Source organism: Pristis pectinata, chromosome 14 (assembly GCF_009764475.1).
Source record: "Pristis pectinata isolate sPriPec2 chromosome 14, sPriPec2.1.pri, whole genome shotgun sequence".
Taxonomy (NCBI): Eukaryota; Metazoa; Chordata; class Chondrichthyes; order Rhinopristiformes; family Pristidae; genus Pristis; species Pristis pectinata.
Window position 1 is genome coordinate 41,136,758 of NC_067418.1, and position 22,078 is coordinate 41,158,835.

Consider the following 22,078-nt stretch of genomic DNA (forward strand, 5'->3'; position numbering starts at 1 on the left):
GTGTCACAGGGATTCGCTCTATGTTACTGTTTCATTCCCCCTCACTCCCTACCTATTAATTAATGCAATGTTCTGATAGTGGACAGTCATAATTCATTAAAAGTAATCTGTAGCCAAGGTTGCATCTCACTTGCACACTTTGGAAAATGCATGTTGGGTCAAATCTTGCATTTTGTTTAGGTAAAGCTCTGTTATTCTCTGTGGCCTGCCTCACCCTTAAGTCTACTCTGACGTGTGTTCTGCCATCCCTGATGTCTCCAACTGAGGCAGGCACAGTCCACCCCAGAATGGTCTGCTTTTTTGCCATTCAAGCAAAACCATAAAATGTATTCATTTTTCAGCATGTGGGCTTTGTTGGCAAAGCCAGCATATCTTGCTTGCCAATCATTGCCCTTGAGAATCACTGCAGTCCCATCTGGTGGAGGTACTTCCACAATGCTGTTGGGGAGGGAATTCTAGATTTGCACCCAGTCGTAATGAAGGAACAGTGATTAGAGGAGGACCTGCATATGCTGGTGTTCCCATGTGCCTGTTGCACTTGTCCCCCTTTGTGGTATAGGTTGTGGATTTGGGAGATGCCCAAGTCATCTAGGTGAGTAACTGTAGTATACTTTGCCAATGGTACACACTAATGATGAAGGGAATGAATATTCACTACAACAGGTAGTACATTGTCTGATTCTATGGGCTTTACAATATCCAGTGCTGTAACCTGTTTCTGGATATCATGTGGATTGATTCGAGCTGGCTGAAGGCCGCTTCTGTGATGGTAGTAGCATCTTGGGAAGAAGTTTAGATAGACCTAGTGGTCTTTCGCAGGGATCTCTACGGGGACCTCTGCTGTTTGTGATATATATAAATGACTTGGATGAAAATGTGGATGGGTGGGTTAATAATTTAGTAGATGATACAAAGATTGGTGGTGTTGTGAATAGCATAGAGGATTGCCAAAGGATACCGCAAGATATAGATCAGTTGCAGATATGGGTGGAGAAATAGCAGGTGGAGCTTAATCTGGCCAAGTGTGAGGTGTTGCGCTTTGGGAGATCAAATGTAAAGGGACCGTACACTATTAATGGCAAGACCCTTGACAGTGTTGAATGTACAGAGGGATCTTGGAGTCCAAGCTCCCTGAAAGTGGCTGCACAGGTTGATAGGGTGGTAAAGAAGGTGTATAGCATGTTACCATTATTAGTTGAGGATTGAGTTCAAGAGTCAGGAAGTTATGTTGTAGCTTTATAAAACTCTGGTTAGGCCATATCTAGGGTATGGCACTTAGTTCTGGTTGCCCCAGTATAAGAAGGATATGGAGGCTTTTGAGAGGGTGCAGAAGATATTTACCAGGATACTGTCTGGATTAGAGGGCATGTGTTATGGGGAGAGGTTGAACAAACTTGTGTTGTTTTCACTGGAACGGCAAGAGACTGAGGTGAGACCTGATAGAAGTTTATAAGATTATGAGAGCCATCGATAGAGTAGACAGCTGGTAAATTTTTTCCCCCAGGATTGAAATGTCTAATACTAGATGACATACATTTAAGGCGAGGGGGGTAAGTTCAAAGATGTACGGGGCAAGTTTTTTTTGCACAAGTAGTGGGTGCCTGGAATGTGCTACCAGGTGTAGTAGTGGAGACACATACTATAGAAGGATTTAAGAGGCTCTTGATAGGCGCATGAATGTGCAGAGAATGGAGGGGTCTGGACATTGTGTAGATAGAGGGGATTGGTTTAGATAGGTGTTTAATTACGAGTTTAATTAGTTTAGCACAACATTGTGGGCTGAAGGGCCTGCTCCTGTGTTGTACTGTTCTATGTTCAAGGTCATACCAGTTGGGGTTTCTAACTGAATGCGAGGTAAGAGGTTTAGTCTTGTCTTTAACACTCACAGGCTGGGTCCCAATATCCCCCGCTAAACGAGGATTGCTGGACTATATTGCATTAGCAAGGGTTAAAGGAAAATAACTTCATCCCATAATGTTTTGGCCTTCTGAAATGTAGTTCAACAATGAGCATTATTTGGAATGGTACTCAGAGCTTATACCTGTGAATTAAAGTTAAATACCCACTTGCAGTTCACACAGATTTCAAATTGCTTTAGCTAATTTCTGCATTGGAAACTTGAAGCCTTCTACTGAACCCTTAGTCTATGTCTGTGAAACAAACTGGAATTCACGTGGAAGCACATTGCTGTAGAAGCATGTGACCTTGCTGAAATAGGCAGCTTTCAGAAGCATAAAGAAATGAAATCAATAGATGGGCTTTCTGAGAAGACACTCTCCCTTTTGCCCTATGGGAATGCTGTGTGCTTATGTTTAAACAGAATTGCTGATTTTCAAAAATTGCATGTTTTCAAAAATTGATTTTTTTAAAAATAAACAATGTTTACCCACTAGATCCATTTGTCCTCTGCCAAGGCACGAGATGGCAGCAATTTTCCTGAGAATTTTTGAGGCTTTTTTTCCTTAAAAAGCATACAACAGTCATGCTCCATAAGTAAGCACCATTGGAAATATAAATTTATGCTGTATGATGACAAGCATTGACTGCATTCCTCTAAGTAAAACTGAAGAAAAATTACTTTGGTGCACAAGATACCAACCTTCTGTGTGTGCAGGAAGGAATGTGTTGATGGTATTAATAAAAATGATCTAGGCTTCAGATTAAAGATTTAAGTGTTCCTGAAAAGTGTTCCATTTCCAAACTACCCGTCCTACAGAATGATATAGATATCAAGTAGGATTTTGTTGGTTGGGTGCTACTTATGGCTACAGGATCTTTTGAATGTTTCTGCTGTCATTCTTTTAAAGCTATTCTGTTTACTCCCTGTTGGACAGGGCCTTATCAATACTGCTTGATGTACTGAGGCTTAAAATCGTGGATGTAAAGCTGTATCTTGTCACCATTTTGTAACCCACAAATTATTAGTATTAAAAATAAAAATGTTTTCCCTTTCCCTCTACAGCATGGAATCCTGAGTCTATTCTAGCTGGGCTTTTAAACAATATCCAGTTGTTTAAGTTTAAAAGTGTGCCTCTTTTAAACTTTATTTAAAAATAATTATTTTAACTAATATTTTCTGTATTGGGGCATTCTCTCTTGCAGCATACTGGAGATTCTGGTTATGTGTCAGTGTTGTATACGAGCTGTTTCTCATCTTCATACTTTTTCAGGTAAGAGAGAAGTCCTTATTTCTTCACTCAAGTATCTTTAAGCATTCAAGGTAGAACTATTTTGGGTAACATAACGTTTATACAATGAAAAGTATGAGTATAATCATGGTAAATATAATATTGGTAACATCTCTAGGTAAGAACTAATGTTTTTTTTCTATGGGGGGGGATGTTGTGATTGTTGACATTTTGCCTGTAAAATTGTTTGAAATAAATGCTGATTTGAACTGCACTCGGGTTAATGAACACTGCAAACAATCTGTTGATGCTTGCAAATATGCATACATCCTTAAAGTGTTTTCAAACGCTTAATAATTAATTAAGCTTCTAAGAAGTTTGACTCTGTAATCAAGGGTGTGACTGAATAGTCATTGCATCACTTGCTTTATATTTGTGCTTTCTTTTACTTTTCATGTTTTGTTTGGTATCCTATAACAATTTTTTTGTCATCCTTCCTTGGGGATGGGCTAACTCAGTTTGCCGCTCTCACTGGTATTTGAATTAGTTAGAGCAAACTCAGACATCTGTATCTGAAATTTTAGTGGCTATTTCTCTATGGTTTCCTTGCCCTTTCAACGTTGAATTCCGTTGAATTGTTATTAAGTTTAGCATCTGATCTTCAGTAAAAATATAGACAATATTGATCCTTTTTTTATTGGACATGACACAAATGTTTTGGGTACATCTTTACCGAAATTTTCATTTCTCATTCCTCCAAATCAGGATCTTTATTTATACAAGAAAAATACTGCACATTAAGGCATCTTTGTTGACTTTGATATCAGAGATTTGAAAAAAATCTGAGTAGCTGTGTAAACGATCATACTACTAAATGCATCTGTAGATGGATACATAGCATTCAGGTTATGGATTCAGTGCTATGGTAAACAGCCATTCCTATTAAGATTAACTCAGAAAATGATATACAGGTTAAAATTCTGTGGTACAGCATGTTTTGAATCTATCGTGCAGATCTATACAAATTAACTAATTCTAACTAAGATCTAAAATTAATTAAGATTTGTACTAATCTGTAGCTAATTAACCTACCAGTGCAACTTTTGCAAACTCGGCCAATGGTGTTTCTGACTTGCAGAAACTTTGGGTTGCAGACAGTTCTCGGAATCCTTCCATAACATGGGGAGTGTCTGCACTTAAAAAGAACAATTCTCTTGCTCAGAAGATGATGATTGGGGGCAATTTCTGTGGTCCAGCACCAATCAGGTCTCAAGGGTGCTGGTCTGGAGAGTTTCAACCTGTTGTCCAAAATATTTTCATGTGTTTTGCAACTTTATTTTACCTAACATATTTAGCCAATTTATAAGTAGTAGATTCTCATGCTAAGCTATCCTGAACAATTTAGATTATGTAAGATTCCACTTTATGGTTGAATACTCATTTATGATTTTTAAAAAAGTGATTGCAGACAAAGCTGCTCGTCTAGAACTAATGTATATAATCTATTATAGGCAGATATAAAAGACTGAAGATGATTCCATGTGTTAGCTTGGTTTAGTGAAGCAAATAATGGCATTTAAATGTATTGTAGTCCACTGTCACTTTATATCTGGTCATTTGTGCTGCATTTGACCCGAGAGTGGTTGACATTGGAAAGGAGGCGAGTGTTGTTTTCCCATTGCCATCATATTTTTATCATGAGTATTAATTCAAATGGTGATTTATAATGATTTATTAATTTTGCTGGCTTACCCTTTTGAATAAGATGAATTGTTCTGAAGTTTAATATCAAGACTAGGTTGAATCCAATCTCTCTGCTCAAGGGTTGAATTATTATGTAGATGCTGGTTGGGAATAGTATACAGTAGTTAGGGATATCCTGATGGCTTGTGTTGATCTGATCAATTGATTACATGATGGTACTGAAGAGCCACGGTCCCTTAAAACAATGCTCTCCCATTTCTGGAACTAAAAGCTGGATTGACCTTTACCTAAAGAGATAAAAATTGTTGTTTACAGAGAGGAGCATGTAATTCTGGAAATATTTTCCTGTCTCAACAGTGTTAAGTAATTGTTCATGAGTTCAATTAAAATCTGTTAATAAAATCTGATTAATCAGATTTTGTGAGTCAAATAGGAATCAAAGTTGCTGTTGAAAGCACTTGGACAAGGTGGCATAACCAGAGGAGCTGCTGCCTTGCAGCTCCAACAGCCTGGGTTCAATACCGACCTCCAGTGCTATCTGTGTGTAGATTACACTTTCGTCCTGTGCGCATGTGGGTTTTCTTCAGGTTTCCTCCCACATCCCAAAGATGTGTGGATTGATAAGTTAATTGGTCACTGTAAAATTGCCCCTGGTTTATACGTGAGTGGTAGAATTCAGGGAGAGTTGAAGGGAGTTTTGGGAGAATAAAATGGGAATTAGTATAGGAGTAAATGGGTGCTTGGTGTGGAATCGGTGAGCTTGAAGGGCCTTCTGCTGTGCTTATGAGTCTATTTAACATAATAACAAATCTCAAAGCCTGGTCCATGATCTGTATAACCAGATGGTTAATTGTTACAGCAATATTTTGAACCCTTTGATAGTGCTGAACTTTGATTGGAGCCAAATCAAGCTCTTTTTCTGCTACAAAGAAGTTCTGCATGATTCCTCCAAGTTTACACAGGATAATTGAGAACCAGTTATGAGTATGAACAATTGGATAAACTAACCTCTTCCCCCCCTCCCCCCCCCCCCCCCCCCCCCCCCCCCCACACACACACACACACACACACACACACACACACACACACACACACACACACACACACACACACACACTCTGCTAAGGGTCAGGGTGTTGGTTAATCCAGTTGTTCACTTCTACTGGTAACAATTTGTCATTAGTTAAGCTATTACATGCATTTTGATTGCTGTGAGTTTTCTGATTAACGTGCTCCAAGATGACCAATTCCAACTTGAGCAATATCTTCAAGTGACTGATTCCTTGCATTCCATGTAACACTCAAGTAAAGCTCTTCTTTATCTTTTCCATGGCTTTGACATCATTCTTAAATTTTGTTGGACAATAATGTAATTGAGGTCTAACCAGTGAATCATTAAGATTTAGTATTGCTTGATTTTGCAGTTAGTGCATCTGTTGATAAAGCCAAGGATTCTGCTTGCTTCAGCAGCCTTATTTGTCCTTCCATCTTCACTATATTTCACTGCTGTAGTGAAAAGATCCCCAGTTATTTCGGTTCTCAGAATTAAAATCTCTCATACGTGTTATTGTGTTAATGGAACTTTGTATCCTCCATTTCTTTGCCATTCAGATACATATTTTAATGTGTTCTAGCAATGACTTGTATAGGTTTTCATTCATTTTTTACTTTTATATAACATGCAACATGCACATAGGATGAACAAATAAGTAATAAAATATCAAAGCAGTCTCTACAATTATAAGATATTTCAATACCTATCATTTTTGGTATCATGAATGACATGACATAAATATACAATTTTAGACTAATGGAATGAATGTCCTAGTTTAAGATTCTGTAGACACTAAGTGTGCTTTTGGTGGCTGGTTATGGAATCAAAAGTTGCTCCCACGCAGTGTCATGTTTTACTCTTTCTCAGTGAAATTTTTCTTTTCAGTGTATATCCCGTCAAATGCTCCAAAACAACGGGGCCCTAACATTTAAGGATTGCAAGTTGTTTAAATTGTTGCCAAGACTGGATCCCTAACAGTTGATTTTTCAAAAGAGTACAGGTGCATATGAAAGCTTTTGGATTTACTTCTGTTTTTGTTCATTTTCTTGTTAAATCTAAATAGCAGTTTATTGTCTGGCAGCTGAGAGAATTGGAATGTGGGGCAATTGACACAGTTTGATGGTCAAATGATCCTTATCACAGACACTTCAAGTAAAAGGTCAAGTTTTATCTCATGGGAAGCATGTGGATGCTTGTGTAAACAATGTTTTCAATTGACATGAGAAGCAGTACCTAAGGGAGTAACATCTTGTTTATCAAATGCACAATAAACTATAGAAACTTATAACATATAATTTACATTAAAAAGAGATTGGATCTGAAGAAATGATTGTCATTTGTATATGGTTGTTCTTTGTTCTATTCTTCTGGTGCCTAACATTTAAGCTGATTAATCAAAAGAACCATGCTCTGTAAATTCTAATTTAATAACCACAAGCAATGCACGAGATTGGGAAGATGTAAAAACACTTATCCACGAGTATCCTATGCAATATTTTGGGCTGTTAATTTTTTAACCAGATTTGTTAAAATAATCTTGGGCTTTAGCACCCATTAATATGGGGCATTTATCAAATCTTAGCTCATTAGAGGTTTGAACAACTTTGAGCAGACGTTCAGAGAATTCATGAGTAATATCACAGCATGACGTTCTAAACCTTTTGTATTTAGTCCTACTAGTTATTAAGCTTTGCACATAATGCATGATGAAAAGGCTGATTGTTTTTGTATTGTACTAATTACTAGGTGTTGTAGATATTGTACAATAAACTTGCACATCATTCTCCAAACATTAATTTTAGAATGGATTTTGCACATCTCCTTAAAACTGTCCTATTTCATTAAGGCACTCCTGGAAAAATACCCCTTTGGACAAATAGTTTGTTCACTGGCCAAATCACTGACTGTATCATTTAAGTTATGTGGCCAGATAAGTTCTTATGGGTCTTGGTGATCATTCTGCTATTGTGCTTCTCTTGGAAAAATTCTAATTCTAGTTCAGCAGTCGGACCTGAACTTATATTTGGCTTTGGAGGTTAAAGGGTCATCAGTGAGCCATGGTTGACATCACTTTGGCTGGGTACATTTGGGATTCTACCTTTGTCACGTATCAAAGCTGTCAAGTTTCATCAGTGCTCCTGAATTTGTCCCTGACTTCCTTGCTATTACTATTCAAATGAATGGACGTGGGTCCTACTGTAATGTTGTCCAGTGTACATTCTGGGGAGTTCCACCAAACTCCTGCTGCACACTGGGACTCCATGTGGGTTCCAGTGGCGGAGCTGATTTGGGAAATCAGCATGGACTTCAGTCAGCATTCAGGCAAGAGATCCAAAACTTGCATGCACTTTTCTGGGTAAATGCTGGCAGGTCCACACATGGCATTGAAGTGCTCAGCTCAGTGATTTCAGGACTGAATGACTTTAGTTGTAAAAACTAAATCACAGGGACTCTTCATTACAACAGAGAAGTACAGATCCTTTGAGGTGGTAGGCCAGAAAACATATATATGAATATACACCTGGCCCCTCAAACATGCTCCGCCATTTAATATGGTTGAGATTAATCTGACTGTAACCCTAACTCTGCATTCCTGTCTGCCTGTGGTATCCTTTCACTCCCTTGGGTTATCAATTTTCTATCAACCTGTATCTATTCAAATACTCTCACTGCCCTTTGAAAAGAGAGTTTCAAATAGTCTTGAGTAAGAAACTTTCTCCTTGTCTATCATAAGTAGACAATGGCTTCTTTTTAAACAGTGATCCTTTGTTCAAGTTTCTCCCACCTTCAGCAATATCCTTTCCATATCCACCCTTGATCTTGTATGGTTCAATCAAAGTAAGACTTCTGAAACATTCAAGATCCTTGACTTTATAAACAGTCATTGAAAAGCCACAGAAAATAAAGGCTTCCATAAATATAGCACATTTCATGATTTCAAGATGTCTCATAGTGCCTTTTCCTTTTTAATTTACTTGTATAAACTCATGTTTTCATATTTCTTGTTTGCACATTTCTGTGCAACACTGTATTTTTCACTTGAGTAGATTGAGCTTATGTTTCTCATGAACCACAAAGCCTCGCGTTATTTTAAAATGAAATCCCTTGTGCATTTCATAATTAAGCTCTGAATTCAAATTTCAACAGTGTTCTAAGCAAGATGTTGTGATTTCCCCATTTAGATTTAGTCTTAAAAGTAGCCATGACATGGATGTAATGAATGCCAGTGGACTCTATTAAAATATGTATAAATTGTTAAGAATTAAGATATTGGTGCATGTTACAAACCAGCAACAAAAGAAACACACCGAGTCATGATTCAGTGTTTAAAAACTACTTTATTAATAGCTACTTATGATAATAAGAAAAATAAAAGTAAAAATTTTAGAATGTTAGAAGTAAAAATGTTAAAGCTTAAACATTAACCCCAAAACTAAACTCGTAGTGTGTGTGTGGCAAATTTCCAAACTCGAAGTCCAGGAATGGTTCTTAAAGTTCCAGTCAGCAAGCCATAAGGTGAAACATGAGCAAAGGCTTCTTCAACAGCCACCGTTGTCTGAAGATAAGACATAGATGTAGAGAGAAAATAGAGAGTAATTACGAAATCCAAATGTTCCACGATGGAACCCAAACGACACCTCAGTGTCTACTCGGTAGTGACTTCCTCACCCCGAAAAGCATCCGTATCGTGGCCGTCCACACAAATACCTGTTTCCCTCTACAGATTAACGACAAAGTGGACTCCACCGGATTACTCCAAAAATCCATACATGGATTGTAGTGACAGACGCAGTTATTGTTTCTCATCCATCGATAGAAAAACTAACAGGCTGGTGTCTCTCACTCTCTTCTCCTTCTCTCTGACTCTCTCTCCAACCAACTCCGACTGACTTCTTCAACAACATCCTTTATCTCCTGTTGACGTAAGCACACACACACACACACACACACACACACACACACACACACACACACACACACACACACACACACACACACACACAGAGCCCTATCTTAAAGGGACATTCACCAATAATCAACTAGTCCGTAACAGTGCAGCATTCAGACATACTAACTTTACCCAATCCTTCAGTTAAACTTTCCCATTTAGATAATCTCACTTATTGTGCTGCAAGATCCTTCTGTGATTGTGATTTGGGTTGGTTACTTGTGTACTTCTCTATTGTAGGAATCCTTATTTCCTGCTGACCTGAATTTTAAAAAGGAATATAGTTAATAAATTCACCTCTGTCTTTGGCCTACACTTTCTTTAAAAAAAACCTCAAATTTAAGATGCATAAAATAAAATCCCTTTTCCAGTTGTTTGTCATGTACACCTAATGTAATATTAGGGTTTCAGCAAGATGCAAGTTAACAGCACATGGTGTAATTGCAAAATAGGTAATGGTGAAATGCCAGATTGCTAGATGTTATTCTGAGGTGCGAGATATTTCTTTATGAACTGTTTATCAATTTATTAGTAAGAGTATTATTTTATTTATCTAACGGCCATAAAATACCCGTATTTCAGTAATAGTTTACAATAGTTGAAAGACATTACCTGTTAAGCATTGAGTAGGCAGCAGATATAGCTGCACCTGTGAATTGAGCACAACGGTCCTGTGTGATAGTGGATTTAAGCTGGATGCTGTCACCTTTTCTATTGTCTTTGCTTGCACCTGCACCAAATTACAGTATGGCTGTTACTTTTATATCTAGAATAATGACATCCTTCACCTACCAGTTTCTGTCTCCACTTGCCTTTGATTTCTCAAGTAAATTTCCTGCTCATTCTCATCTCTTCTATTCCCAACTGGGATAGATGAACATGATCACGACTTTTGTCTGGTGAATGTTGCTAGCTGTGTCTATTAACATAACACAATTTTTTTGTTTCTTGCTTTGCCATCTATTTTTGTGGGGGAATTTGCCTGAACAAGTCTTTGGTTAGTTATGGGGCAGGGGGAAGAGATGGAACAGCTGGTGAGATTCATTACTACTTGAGAACACAGGGTTGCTTTTATTCTTGGAATTGTGACTTGTTCTTAGCTTGTGAGGCTGAGCATACAATGAACCTCCTATATATATATATATATATATATATATATATATATATATATATATATATAAAAATATATATATATATATATATATATCAATACTTGCTCTGCGTAACAGTAGGCAGACTCGGATAGGCATTTGAATAGGCAAAACCTAGAAGGATATGGACCTAATGCAGGCACATAGTATTAGTGTAGATGGTCAGACAGATCAGCATGGATGTGGTGGGCTGAACTCTGACAGTGAGTCTATGGCTCTTTCATCTATCATAAATCTGTCTTTCATTTTGTACTATAATCTCATTTCTGCAGTATTCTGTGGCCCAACAATATTTTTTATATCATGAGGTAAACACACCACATGCAATAAGGAAACATTGCAAAGTGACTCTTGGGCTAGTATTAAACACTCAGAATTAGGTAATAGAATAAGCTGCCTCTTATTGCCCAGGACATTGGAAGCTGTTGTTTCATGTAAATTCTTTTGTTATCCTTTTATAATTGACAAATGAATGATTTTCTGAAAACAAGCAATTATTCTAATTGGTGCTCATTTGATGTAAATTTGTGGACAGAACCAAATTATGTATATTCATTAGTTAAAGCCTTAATGTGATGTTCATTGCTTTTTTTTTAATAAGGACAGGATATTTTGCTTTCTGGAATTTTATTACATTTGTTGTGTATTATTGAGGGGAGAAACAAATTGGTTAGACCTATTTGAAACATCATTTGCCTTAAATTCAAATCAGTGGTTTGTCTGCTGCTTATAAAATGAATCCACTGCATACATTTTTGAGTAAGTTGGTGATAATGCTCAACATGATGTGATGTGAAGCACAGCTGATGTGAAAGGGAAATTTTACAGTGGGTGATGTCTCAGCATTGAGTAATTTTCTTTCTTCCTTCCTTTCCCTGTCTCCTACCCCTGCCTTCCCCTCAGAACTAAATTAGTTTGGTGAAATTGAGAAATATTGGGGTGGTGCAGTTAGTAGAGCTGCTGCCTTACAGCTCATGTAATCCAGGTTCAATCCTGACATTTGGTACTGTCTGTGTTGTTCTTGCATGTTCTGCTTGTAACCACATGGGTTTCCTCTAGGTCCTCCAGTTCTACCACCCCCCCCCCCCCCCCCACCCCACATTCCAAAAATGTGCAGGTTGATCAATTAATTGACTGCTCTAATTAACACTGTGTATGTAGGTGAATGGTAAAATCTGTGGGGACTTCATAGGAATATGGAGAGCATAAGTGTAATTAGATGCTTGATAGTTGGTGAGGAATTAATGGACCAAAGGGTCTGTTCCTATGCTCTATCACTCTAGATCTATGGCTCTTTAGGGGCATTTTTATTTTGTTGGACTTGAAAACATACACTTGAAAGCCCACTTAACTCTAGTGCAAGTATGTTGGTTATTCCATTTATGCATAGATGGTGAAAAGTTGACTTTATTAGTCTCTAACTAGATTCTATAATGCCTTACATCTGAAAGTGTACTGATAAAGGCTGCACATAGACTGTGTGCTGGAGATTCCAACCAAAGTGCTGGCACTTTTAATATTTCAGGCAGTAGTATTTTGGGCTGGAGAACTGAAATCCCATTTTTCGAGGACTTTACTGCCCTTGTGAGCACATGTACAGGTTAACTTAAAGATCAGATGCTGCCAGTGAATTGAGTGGAAAGTGCAGTTTATAGGGGCCATAATTTTAACCAGTTCAGTTAGAGAGCAGAAGGAGATGATGTTGCATAACATTTCTGAACTTTAACTGCATGAGTCCTTAAGTTTAAATACATGGTGGATATGTGTTTTATGGTCAGCTTTTATCTTCAATTGTACTCAATGCCACATTTAGGATCATTAACTTGTGCCATGTTTGTGCAGCATTACTGAGTGCTGGTTTTTGTTCCCACAGACTGTTCAGGACGGTCGTCAGTTCATGAAATTCATCGATTCGAAACTGGGGGTGCCGTTGCCTGAGAGGGACTATGGTGGGAACTGTCTTATTTTTGACCCAGGAAATAAGACTGATCCATATCACAACATTTGGGTGAGATTGATTTGCATTTCTAAACTGCCATCTTCCTTCTCCAATTGTGGGTGGAATTCAATTGCACTTAAATGCCTGAGAGTGCTCCCATCTTAAGTTTTCAGAATACTGTCAACAGCCTTAACTTTCCATACTTTAAACTGGATTCCTCCAACAGAACAGAACTAAGCAAATATTTTGCCCCTCAAATGGAGGAACAATGTGGGCAGGAGATGTAGTTAATTATGTTAGATTATGGATTAAGAGGAATGAGGAGGGGTGGTTTACAATTGTCATGTCAAAAAGAATTTATTGTGTCTTTAGTAAGTGCTCTACCATCACTGAAGAGTGGTCAAAATCCAGTTTGGGCTGATTGAAATATATTTGAGGGAAAGAAGGCAGAGGTGACAACAGTTCTAGGGGATGTGGATGGGAAAGGACAATGGAGGGTGGGGAAAAGCTAAATATTGCAGATGCAGGAAATCTGAAATAGAAAATGGTGGGAATGCTCAGGTCAGCATCTGTGGAAAAGAAAGCGGTTAGTATCTTATGTTGAGGATTTTTTTTTATCAGAGCTGAGGAGAGGGCAGTTATTTGCAGTGACGGTTAAAGGTCTCTTTGGAGCAGACAGTGTAATGACAGCAGATCTGGAGACATGAGGGGCAATGCCTGAGAAAAGGGAGACATTAACTGTATCAGCCAACATTAAGCCAGAAAGAGATTGCTGACAGTTCAGTATGAATAAAATTAAGTGAACTGGAGATGGGTCTTGTGGGCAAGATAAACTTGGAGAAAGCCAGAAAAGATGGTCAGAGGATCAAGAAAAAGATGTGATTTCAGGAATGGGGCAGCACAGCGAGGTTTGATCAAATGACCACAGTCAAGGAGAGGTAGAGAGGGATGAATGGATTTGATCTTTGACAAAAACAGTCATATGCTCCTTATACTTGTTTGAGGTGAGAATAGTGAAGGTTAATGATGGCATTTTAAGATGGTTTATTGTGAAATTGTCATTGCATTCCTCCCATTCAGATAATCTCTCTTATTGTGCTGCAAGATCCTACTGTCAAGTGTCATGTGCTTCCACCTAAATTTTACCTGCTCTTGTAGAGTTTGGGGGTGCAATGTACTTGGGGATTTGCTTTCCATTTAGCTGTCTTCCCCCTGCTAATCCAGGTATGTCCCAGTATCCTCATTAAACAAAGGGAAATGTTGAATCAGAAAACACCATTTCCATCCAGTCTGCCATTATCAAAGAATTAAATGTTCTAGTTGTGTTTTCGGTTACAGCCTACTAAATAAATATTAGTTTCCTGGAATATAAATCAGTCCTGGATTTCACTACCTACCTCACTAAACTGCTGCACATGGTCATCATCTGGAATCTTTATTGATCTTATGTTGACACTGGAGAGTCAGTGGAATGCTAATTAAAATGGAAGCATGTCAGCATTCAAGAAAAGTTAGGTGAAGGATAGGTGAATAAAAGGAGATGGGAACCAGAAGGGCATAGAGGATTAACACCAATGTTGACTGGTTAGGTCAAACAGCCTAGTCCCGTAGTAATTTATGTGATCATTCTGCATGTGCTTCTCCCAAGAGTGCTGTAGTTTCATTTCTTGAAATGATACCATTTGAATTAATTACTATTACTCAATCCAGGTCTGTGCTGGCTTATGTGGAATCTGTGATGTACTTAATTTTGAAACAGACATGAACTATGTTCGTGAACTCTAATTGAATAATCTAAAATAAGGTTTGGTGACATCTGCTCTTCCAGTAAAATAACCTAACCTTCCAGCTTTTACACATAAGCATTTTCATGGTGAAAAGAGCTTGCCTTTTTAGGCACAGTTTGCACCTGCCTTTTTTGAGTTATGGATCCCTCACATGAACTGACAGTAATAATCTTCCACCATAAAACAATCCTTTTTCTTTAATCTCCCACATGGGGCTACATCAGCTTTTTTTCTGTCTAGTCTTGCCTAATCGCATTTAATGCCACAGCTATTCTGTCGTAAATCATGTTTTTTTTTTAGGCTGCATGTTTTTTTTTATTCCTCTTATGCTCTACACTTTGAGATAAAGTTTGTTCACCTTGTAAGTGGTAAAGCATAACTCAGTTTTAATGACTGGCATTATTGCTTAAAACAAAATAGGAGATTTCACTTTATTTCTCACTGTCCCCAACCACCAAAATAACTCCAAAATCTTGCCCTTTTATAGTGAGGAAGTCAAATGCTTAATCTGAGGCCTCTCTTATCTCCTGAGGATTGACCCTAAGGAGATGAGAGAGGTTAGAAGTATGAAGATACCTAGAAAAGTCTGGGATCTAATTATTGATGTGTGTCAAATTTGGACACTTCAGCTGGAGTAGAATCAGTACCACAACACTCTGGGTTTAGGAAGGGAATATTTAGCCAGGTGTGTTGCTCCTGATTTGATATCCAGTTGGAATTATGGATTCGGGTATCTCCGGTGAGGACAAAATTGAAGCTCACTGGGCCCTGTTCATTTCTTTCTGGAAAATACTTGCATCAAAGCTCTGACATGTAAAAAGCTACTTCTGGAAAATAGTGGAGGGGAGCCAGCATCTTTTAAACAATCCCTCAAGTTAAAGTATAAGGAAGACAACTTCCATCAAGATATTGTATGTAGAAGTGAAGTTATTTATTCATAGTCATTCTTCCTTAATTTACTTGTTGCAAATATTTCTGGCATATAATTTCAGTGCATAATTTCTCGAATTTGCACTTCACATTGTTGCATCCATTGGAATATTATTTTGTATTTTTACATTGACATAATCTTTCACTGGACTGCAGGCCTTTTTTTTCGCAATGGTGTTTTGTATGTCCACATTTGATGTTCATGACATTTGGTCTTTACATGCCAGCTTTTCAATCAGTGAAGATTGCCTGGAGGCATTGGCTTAGTTGATTATCACTGTACCATAGCATCAAAGCTCTGAACAGTCCAATTGAGCTTGGCTCTCAATGGCTTTGAAGTTTTGAGACAGGAAAATGGCATGATTTAACTTTCAACATCTAATGGTTTTTGAAGCTTTTATTTATTATTTATTACATAATTGAGCTTTACAATTTTTGCTGTCAGATTTTTTAACATTTTATCCAAGTCCAAGCTGAGGTAGGAAGATCCTACGCATTATTTTTGGTTTCTTTGTATTTTTATTTCCTTTACTTTTCCACCCAATGCAGTTTCAAAGTTTAGAGGCAGCTGAATTTGTACTTGAGTATGCCACTTAATCAGCATGTTAGTGATTAAAGAATGGCTCTACCTGGATTTGAAACCTCAAATTATCCTCCATTCAGTCCACATTATACTAGTGTTAGACTGGTTTAAAGGCTTTGGTGTTGCCTTTTTCTATATCTGTAGTGTATGTAACGTGAGCAGAGGTTGGATGGTCACCTGTAGACCTTTACGTAATATATCAATCTTTTTCTCTGAGATCAATCAATGAAGTTAAGCAGCTTTTTAATAACACATTGAGCAAGGTGTAAAAACTAGTTTTCAGATAATTGGTAAAGAGAAAAGTACATTGTATAATTTTTTAAAAATGAAATTATAAGTTTAATTTTAAAATCTGAAATTTCTTGTATCTGTTGTATTTTAGGACAAATTGGATGGATTTGTCCCAGCCCATTTCTTGGGCTGGTACCTTAAGGTAGGATAAGAACTGGATTAGCTTTCCTCCATGACTATTTTTATTAGTAAGGCTCCGTCGAGATTTGTTATCCATTATGTTAAGATGTCATTTTACAACCTTGACCACTTGGAGGATTTGCAATCAGAACAGGAGTTGTACAGTAAGATGATAGGCATATTCCATCTTGATTATAATTTTTTTTGGAGCACATTTGCTATCAGGATGCGGTGAACTAGTGAGGACATATGTAAAGTGCAGATAAATACAAACAAATCTATCCAAACATGGTACAGACCAAATACATCATTAATTCATGAATAGGGTATGTTTAGCATTTCTAATTTTGTATGCAATATGGTACTTCAATATTTCATGCATTACAGCCATCAATTCAGAGCTGTATTTGATAACTCTGCCCATTATACACTTCATAGATTTAAAAAGCATGGAAGTGAATTCATTTGGCCATTGTGTTTGTGCTGAGTCCTTGAAGTGGCTCTTCAGTTGACTCTGCCCAGCTCCAAAACCTTGCAAACTTCTCCTCTTGAATTACTTATCGATTTCTTCTTTAAAAGTTATAATTCAGACTGCCTTTGCCATCATTTCACCAGTGCATTCCAGTTTGCAACTTGGATCCTGAATAGGCCATTGTGCCCCTTGAGCCACCTTTTACCATCCAGTGAGATGTGTGACCCAATTCTTCTAGCTAGCTGTGTTCCTTATCCATTATACCTTTACCTAAAAATATATATATAAAATGGACTTTGGTTTAAAGTTAATAAGTTCAGTATCAAATACAACTTGTAGAACAGTTCCAGATTTTTACCATGCTCCCTGTGAAAAGTGTTTCTTAACTTCTGTGCTGAATAGCCTGGCTTTAATTTTCTGGTTCTTTCCCTGTTTCTTCACCTGCCCATCCACTCAACTCAACTCAACTCCACTCCCAAATCAACGGGAACAAGTTTCACTTCTTGTGCCCACCAGTCCCTTTTCAAAATATACTAGCTCAGTTCACATAATCTCTCTGGATAATCTAATCCTTGGAACTCTGGTAAATCTGCGTGGCACTCCTTCCAAAGCTAACGTATCCTTTCAACGAAACATCTGAGATGTGAATGCCAAATCCTGTAAAGTAATTGTACACATTCCATAAAGTTTTGGTATCCTAAATCCATAACAAACACATTCATTGGACGGTCTTCCAATTTCTCATCACATCCTCATTCTTCAGGCTATAGAGAAAATTTGTCTTAATTCTCTGAAAGTAATGGAGAAATGACTCCTTACAAATATAACTCATTGTTCAGTCAGTTTTTTTTAAATTAGTCCTTTTAGTACTTAATTTTTTTTCCTCTTCTGCCTAGACACTAATGATTCGTGACTGGTGGATGTGTATGATAATCAGTGTGATGTTTGAGTTTCTGGAGTACAGTCTGGAGCATCAGCTGCCTAACTTCAGTGAATGCTGGTGGGACCATGTATGTATCTGGGGAAAATACAGCCATGTTCCATCCTGTAGTACAACCTGAAGTAAACTTAGCAACATTATAATTATTTATTGATACAGAAGTGTCTTTAATTCCATGGGTAGACCCCATGGTTTGTATAGTTTAACTGTGAAGAAATTTTCAGCAAATTTTCTCCTGAAGGCAAACTCAATATGGTTTGTGATGCACACGGTTAAGAAATTTTATTTCTACAACAATGCTTGCAGGCAGGAAAACATCTCAACACCTTTTGTTAGGATGGAAGTGAAAAATAGATGCTGAGTAAGATGATGAAAGGGGGAAATGGAGAACTGCTGGAGGAGGGTAATGATGTGTACAGGTGGTAGATTCCTAGGTGAGGAGGGTAGAATGGTGGAGAAACTGCAGAAATTAAGATAAATGAGGACTCAAATAATTGTATGGTAGTGAAGAAGTTGAATCAGCCATCGATAGACGATAACAGCTGCAAAACATTCTTTACCTTTTTTGAGACCTAATTTTGAGAATTTTCAGGGCTGGGACAGATTTTTGATGTTTGAAAGAGACTTTGGTTATTGGATGCAGGATGGAGAATAGCCATTATCTTATTGAGGGTTGTATGGCCTATTGCTCTGTTAAATTCCTATAATGTTTGTGGAGGAAGTCTGTGGTTCAGAAAAAAAAAGTTTTGAAATGCTGTAGTTTCTTCCAGGCAGGGCAATCCAAGAATAGTAAGTAGTTTTAGATAATGAGAAGCATCTTATGTTAATGAGGTGATCCAATCAGATTTAAAAGTAAATATCTGGTCGTCTTGATCACCAGCTGCTTCTTGAGCTTGTGTTTTATTTCATTGAAATAAGTGTATTTACTCTTGTAATGCAGGAAATGGGCAAGGGAAACAGTGAGAATGGCAGTGGCAGCCCTGTTGATAATGGAGACCATAAATGTCTGGGCACCAATTGAGTAAGTGACATTGAGCATATTGCCATGTGTATAAATGAGGAAGTCAAACAGTAGGGTTATGCTGAGGAAAATGACTAGTGTGAGGAAGTCTATTTTTTGTCCTACTCAAGCCACATGACCTTTGTATAATCATATTTGCAAATTATTTTGATGATCTGAAACTTGTTATAGTCACGCTTGAGTTAAATTACTCTGCCTATGTATGCATTTGCAAACTTCCATTCTGTCCACCCAAAACAAGATATGCCTGCCTTGTCTTGTGAAAGGTTTGTAAAATTTTCCCTTTGTTTACAGTGGATAATGGATGTGTTTCTATGCAATGGATTTGGAATCTATTGTGCAATGAAGACACTGGAGTGGCTTTCAATGAAGCCTTACCACTGGCAAGGACTCTGGAATATTCACAGCTACAAGTAAGTCAGTTTGGTTGTGAAGACACAGCGGGTGGATCATTCTGTGCAATTGCCCAACACTTCCCATTGTCCAACACTCACTTGCTAATTAGTCACAAGCACAGTTAGGAAGGAGGAATTTTTGTGGGGAAATTCAGAATTTTAGCTGTATCCCTGCAGTGTAAAATTATCTATATTGATGGGTAGCTAATGGTCACATTCCAGTGTAGATGTCTTTATTCTGCAGAAGTGAAGCCATTGTTGCTAATGTTTCCTGTTCTTTGGCTGGGGTCCAAATTGTATGAGGAACTGACAGCCTTGTGAATTCTGAGTTGGGAATTTTCCATCTGCTGAACGCTGCTGCTTTCAACAAGGTAAATGCTGGAATCTGACTGTATGCCAACCATTAACATTCTAAGTTTGCAATCAACATTTCAGCTTCGTGCCTGTCAGCAATTTACAGAAGGATTAGTTTTTGCTGGGTTTGATTTTATCTGAGAAAGTAGATGTGAAGCCAATGGTGCTTTCTCCCGCTGATTGTTACATACAAAGTAGAATGTTTTAGTTGCTTTCTGAAAACCCCACTTGCAATGTTTCTCACCAGAATTAAAGGTGTAAAAATACATTCCTAAAGTACAGCCCTTCTTTAAAAAAAATTTTTTTTTGAAGGAGGTCTCTGGGGCATGCCTACATATTTCATTTGTGCAGGTTTATTTATCCTTGCGATACTGCTTCCCTGTGTTTGTTTTTCAGGATGGTGCTTTTTGATGTGAATTCATTGATTGACCTTAATTTAACTTTTCTGTGGAATTGTCTTGGTTTGGAAATATTGCAGGCAGAGTAGTGTAGCGGTTAATGTAACGCTATTACAGCGCCAGTGACCCAGGTTCAATTCTAGCCGCTGTCTGCAAGGAGTTTGTACGTTCTCCCCATGTCTGCGTGGGTTTCCTCTGGGTGCTCCGGTTTCCTCCCACATTCCAAAGACGTACAGGTTAGGAAGTTGTGGTGACACTTGCAGGTTGTGCCCAGAACACTCTACGCGAAAGATACATTTTACTGTGTGTTTCAATGTACACGTGACTAATAAAGATATCTTATAAATAGATATTGTGATGTTTTTAGCTTTTTAAATAAAAATTGCCAACTTAAAATTGTAGGCTCCAAAATGCACAAAATCCAATGGAAAGTCAATGTTATCTGAAGATCACGACTGTAGAAAATCCACTGATCCTGCTAATAATTAGTCCATGAAATAATATAATGAGTACAACTATTAAAGAAAAGGGCAGCGTTATGCATTATGCTTTTCACACACTAGGAAATGAAAGTGAATTTTAAAAAAAAGCAATGTGTAAGATCTCCCAAAATTTATTGTTGGGAAAGTAAGGGGTACCATAGCAATGAGCTTTTTATGTTTTTCTAAGCACAATGATAAACAATTAAAATGTATTCTTAATCTAAATTAGAAGTTGGGTAGAGGAAATGTGGAATTGTGAAGAATTTGGCTTAATTAAACAGTACTATTATCATTGTAGAACACAAATTGAAAATTGTGCCTATAAAAATTATGCAACTATTATTGAGTGTAAAATTCTATTTCATCATCTAACTGTATCAAGGACCTACTTCATTACAGTCCATCACAGAAGAATTGTTTCATTTATCCAGAAGACCGTACATGAAATTTTAACTCCACTGAATGTTTTTAGTGCACAAGTGCACATCTTACACCCCTCCTCAGGCACCTGTCTCATCACTCCCCTTCCCCTCCACAGTCCTGATGCAGGGTTTTGACCCAAAACATTGACAATTCCTCACCTCCCACAGATGCTTCTCAACCTGCCAAGTTCCTCCAGCAGATTGTTTGTTGATCCAGATTCCAACATCTGCAGTTTCTTCTCTTTTTTTTGACAAAGTATATTTAATTGGTTAGTAGCAAATGGAAAATGCAAAGTGAGTTGGAAAATTATCTCCTATAAAATTGTACTTGAAACCTACCTCCTTAGCCAAACTTTTGATCACATGCCCTAATAACTTAAACGTAGTTTAAGATTTTTTTTATTACACTTCAGTGAATTGCCTGGAACCTTTGCTACATTAAAACTATTCTGTAAGTGTAAGTTCTGTTTTATGAGGGAAAGGTCATTGTTCAGTGTAAAGTTGAATGCAGATCTGTGCTCTTAAGCATGCAGTTATATTTTTGAAATTGGTGTTGAATTCACTTACAAGGAAGGGAACACATGAAATACCTGGATTTGATTGAACAAGTTGGTGACCTTATAGAACCTGTAATGTGGTAGCAGATTTTATTGCAGAGGTGAAACCAAAAGCCATAGTACTCCATAGGTGGAGTACAAATAATTCTAAATAAAAACATTAATATTTCCTTTTATGTACATCTAATCTGGAGCTTTTGAATCATGATCTGATACAGGTTTTGAAGAAATAGAAGTCAGGAAAATAGGAAGAATGAGCCAATAAAAACAAACTTTCTAATTGGTAGTATATTTATCTATGATTAAAAGTAATATATGTATGTTCACTCCAAGGCTCTGTATATATTCCCATTAAATCTTTAATCATGGTTCACCATTGCACACAAAAATTGTATCTGGAT

General features: G+C 37.5%; 1 protein-coding gene across 1 annotated transcript in view; it reads left to right on the plus strand.

The window, feature by feature from the left end:
• Positions 1 to 22,078, plus strand: part of ptdss2 (phosphatidylserine synthase 2) — a 70,721-nt gene that overhangs the window by 26,960 nt on the left and 21,683 nt on the right. The window contains exons 4-8 of the mRNA XM_052029550.1: positions 3,103 to 3,170; positions 12,860 to 12,994; positions 16,608 to 16,658; positions 18,005 to 18,118; positions 19,364 to 19,482. Of these exons, the coding sequence (XP_051885510.1) occupies positions 3,103 to 3,170; positions 12,860 to 12,994; positions 16,608 to 16,658; positions 18,005 to 18,118; positions 19,364 to 19,482 (487 nt within the window). The remainder of the gene's footprint in view (positions 1 to 3,102; positions 3,171 to 12,859; positions 12,995 to 16,607; positions 16,659 to 18,004; positions 18,119 to 19,363; positions 19,483 to 22,078) is intronic.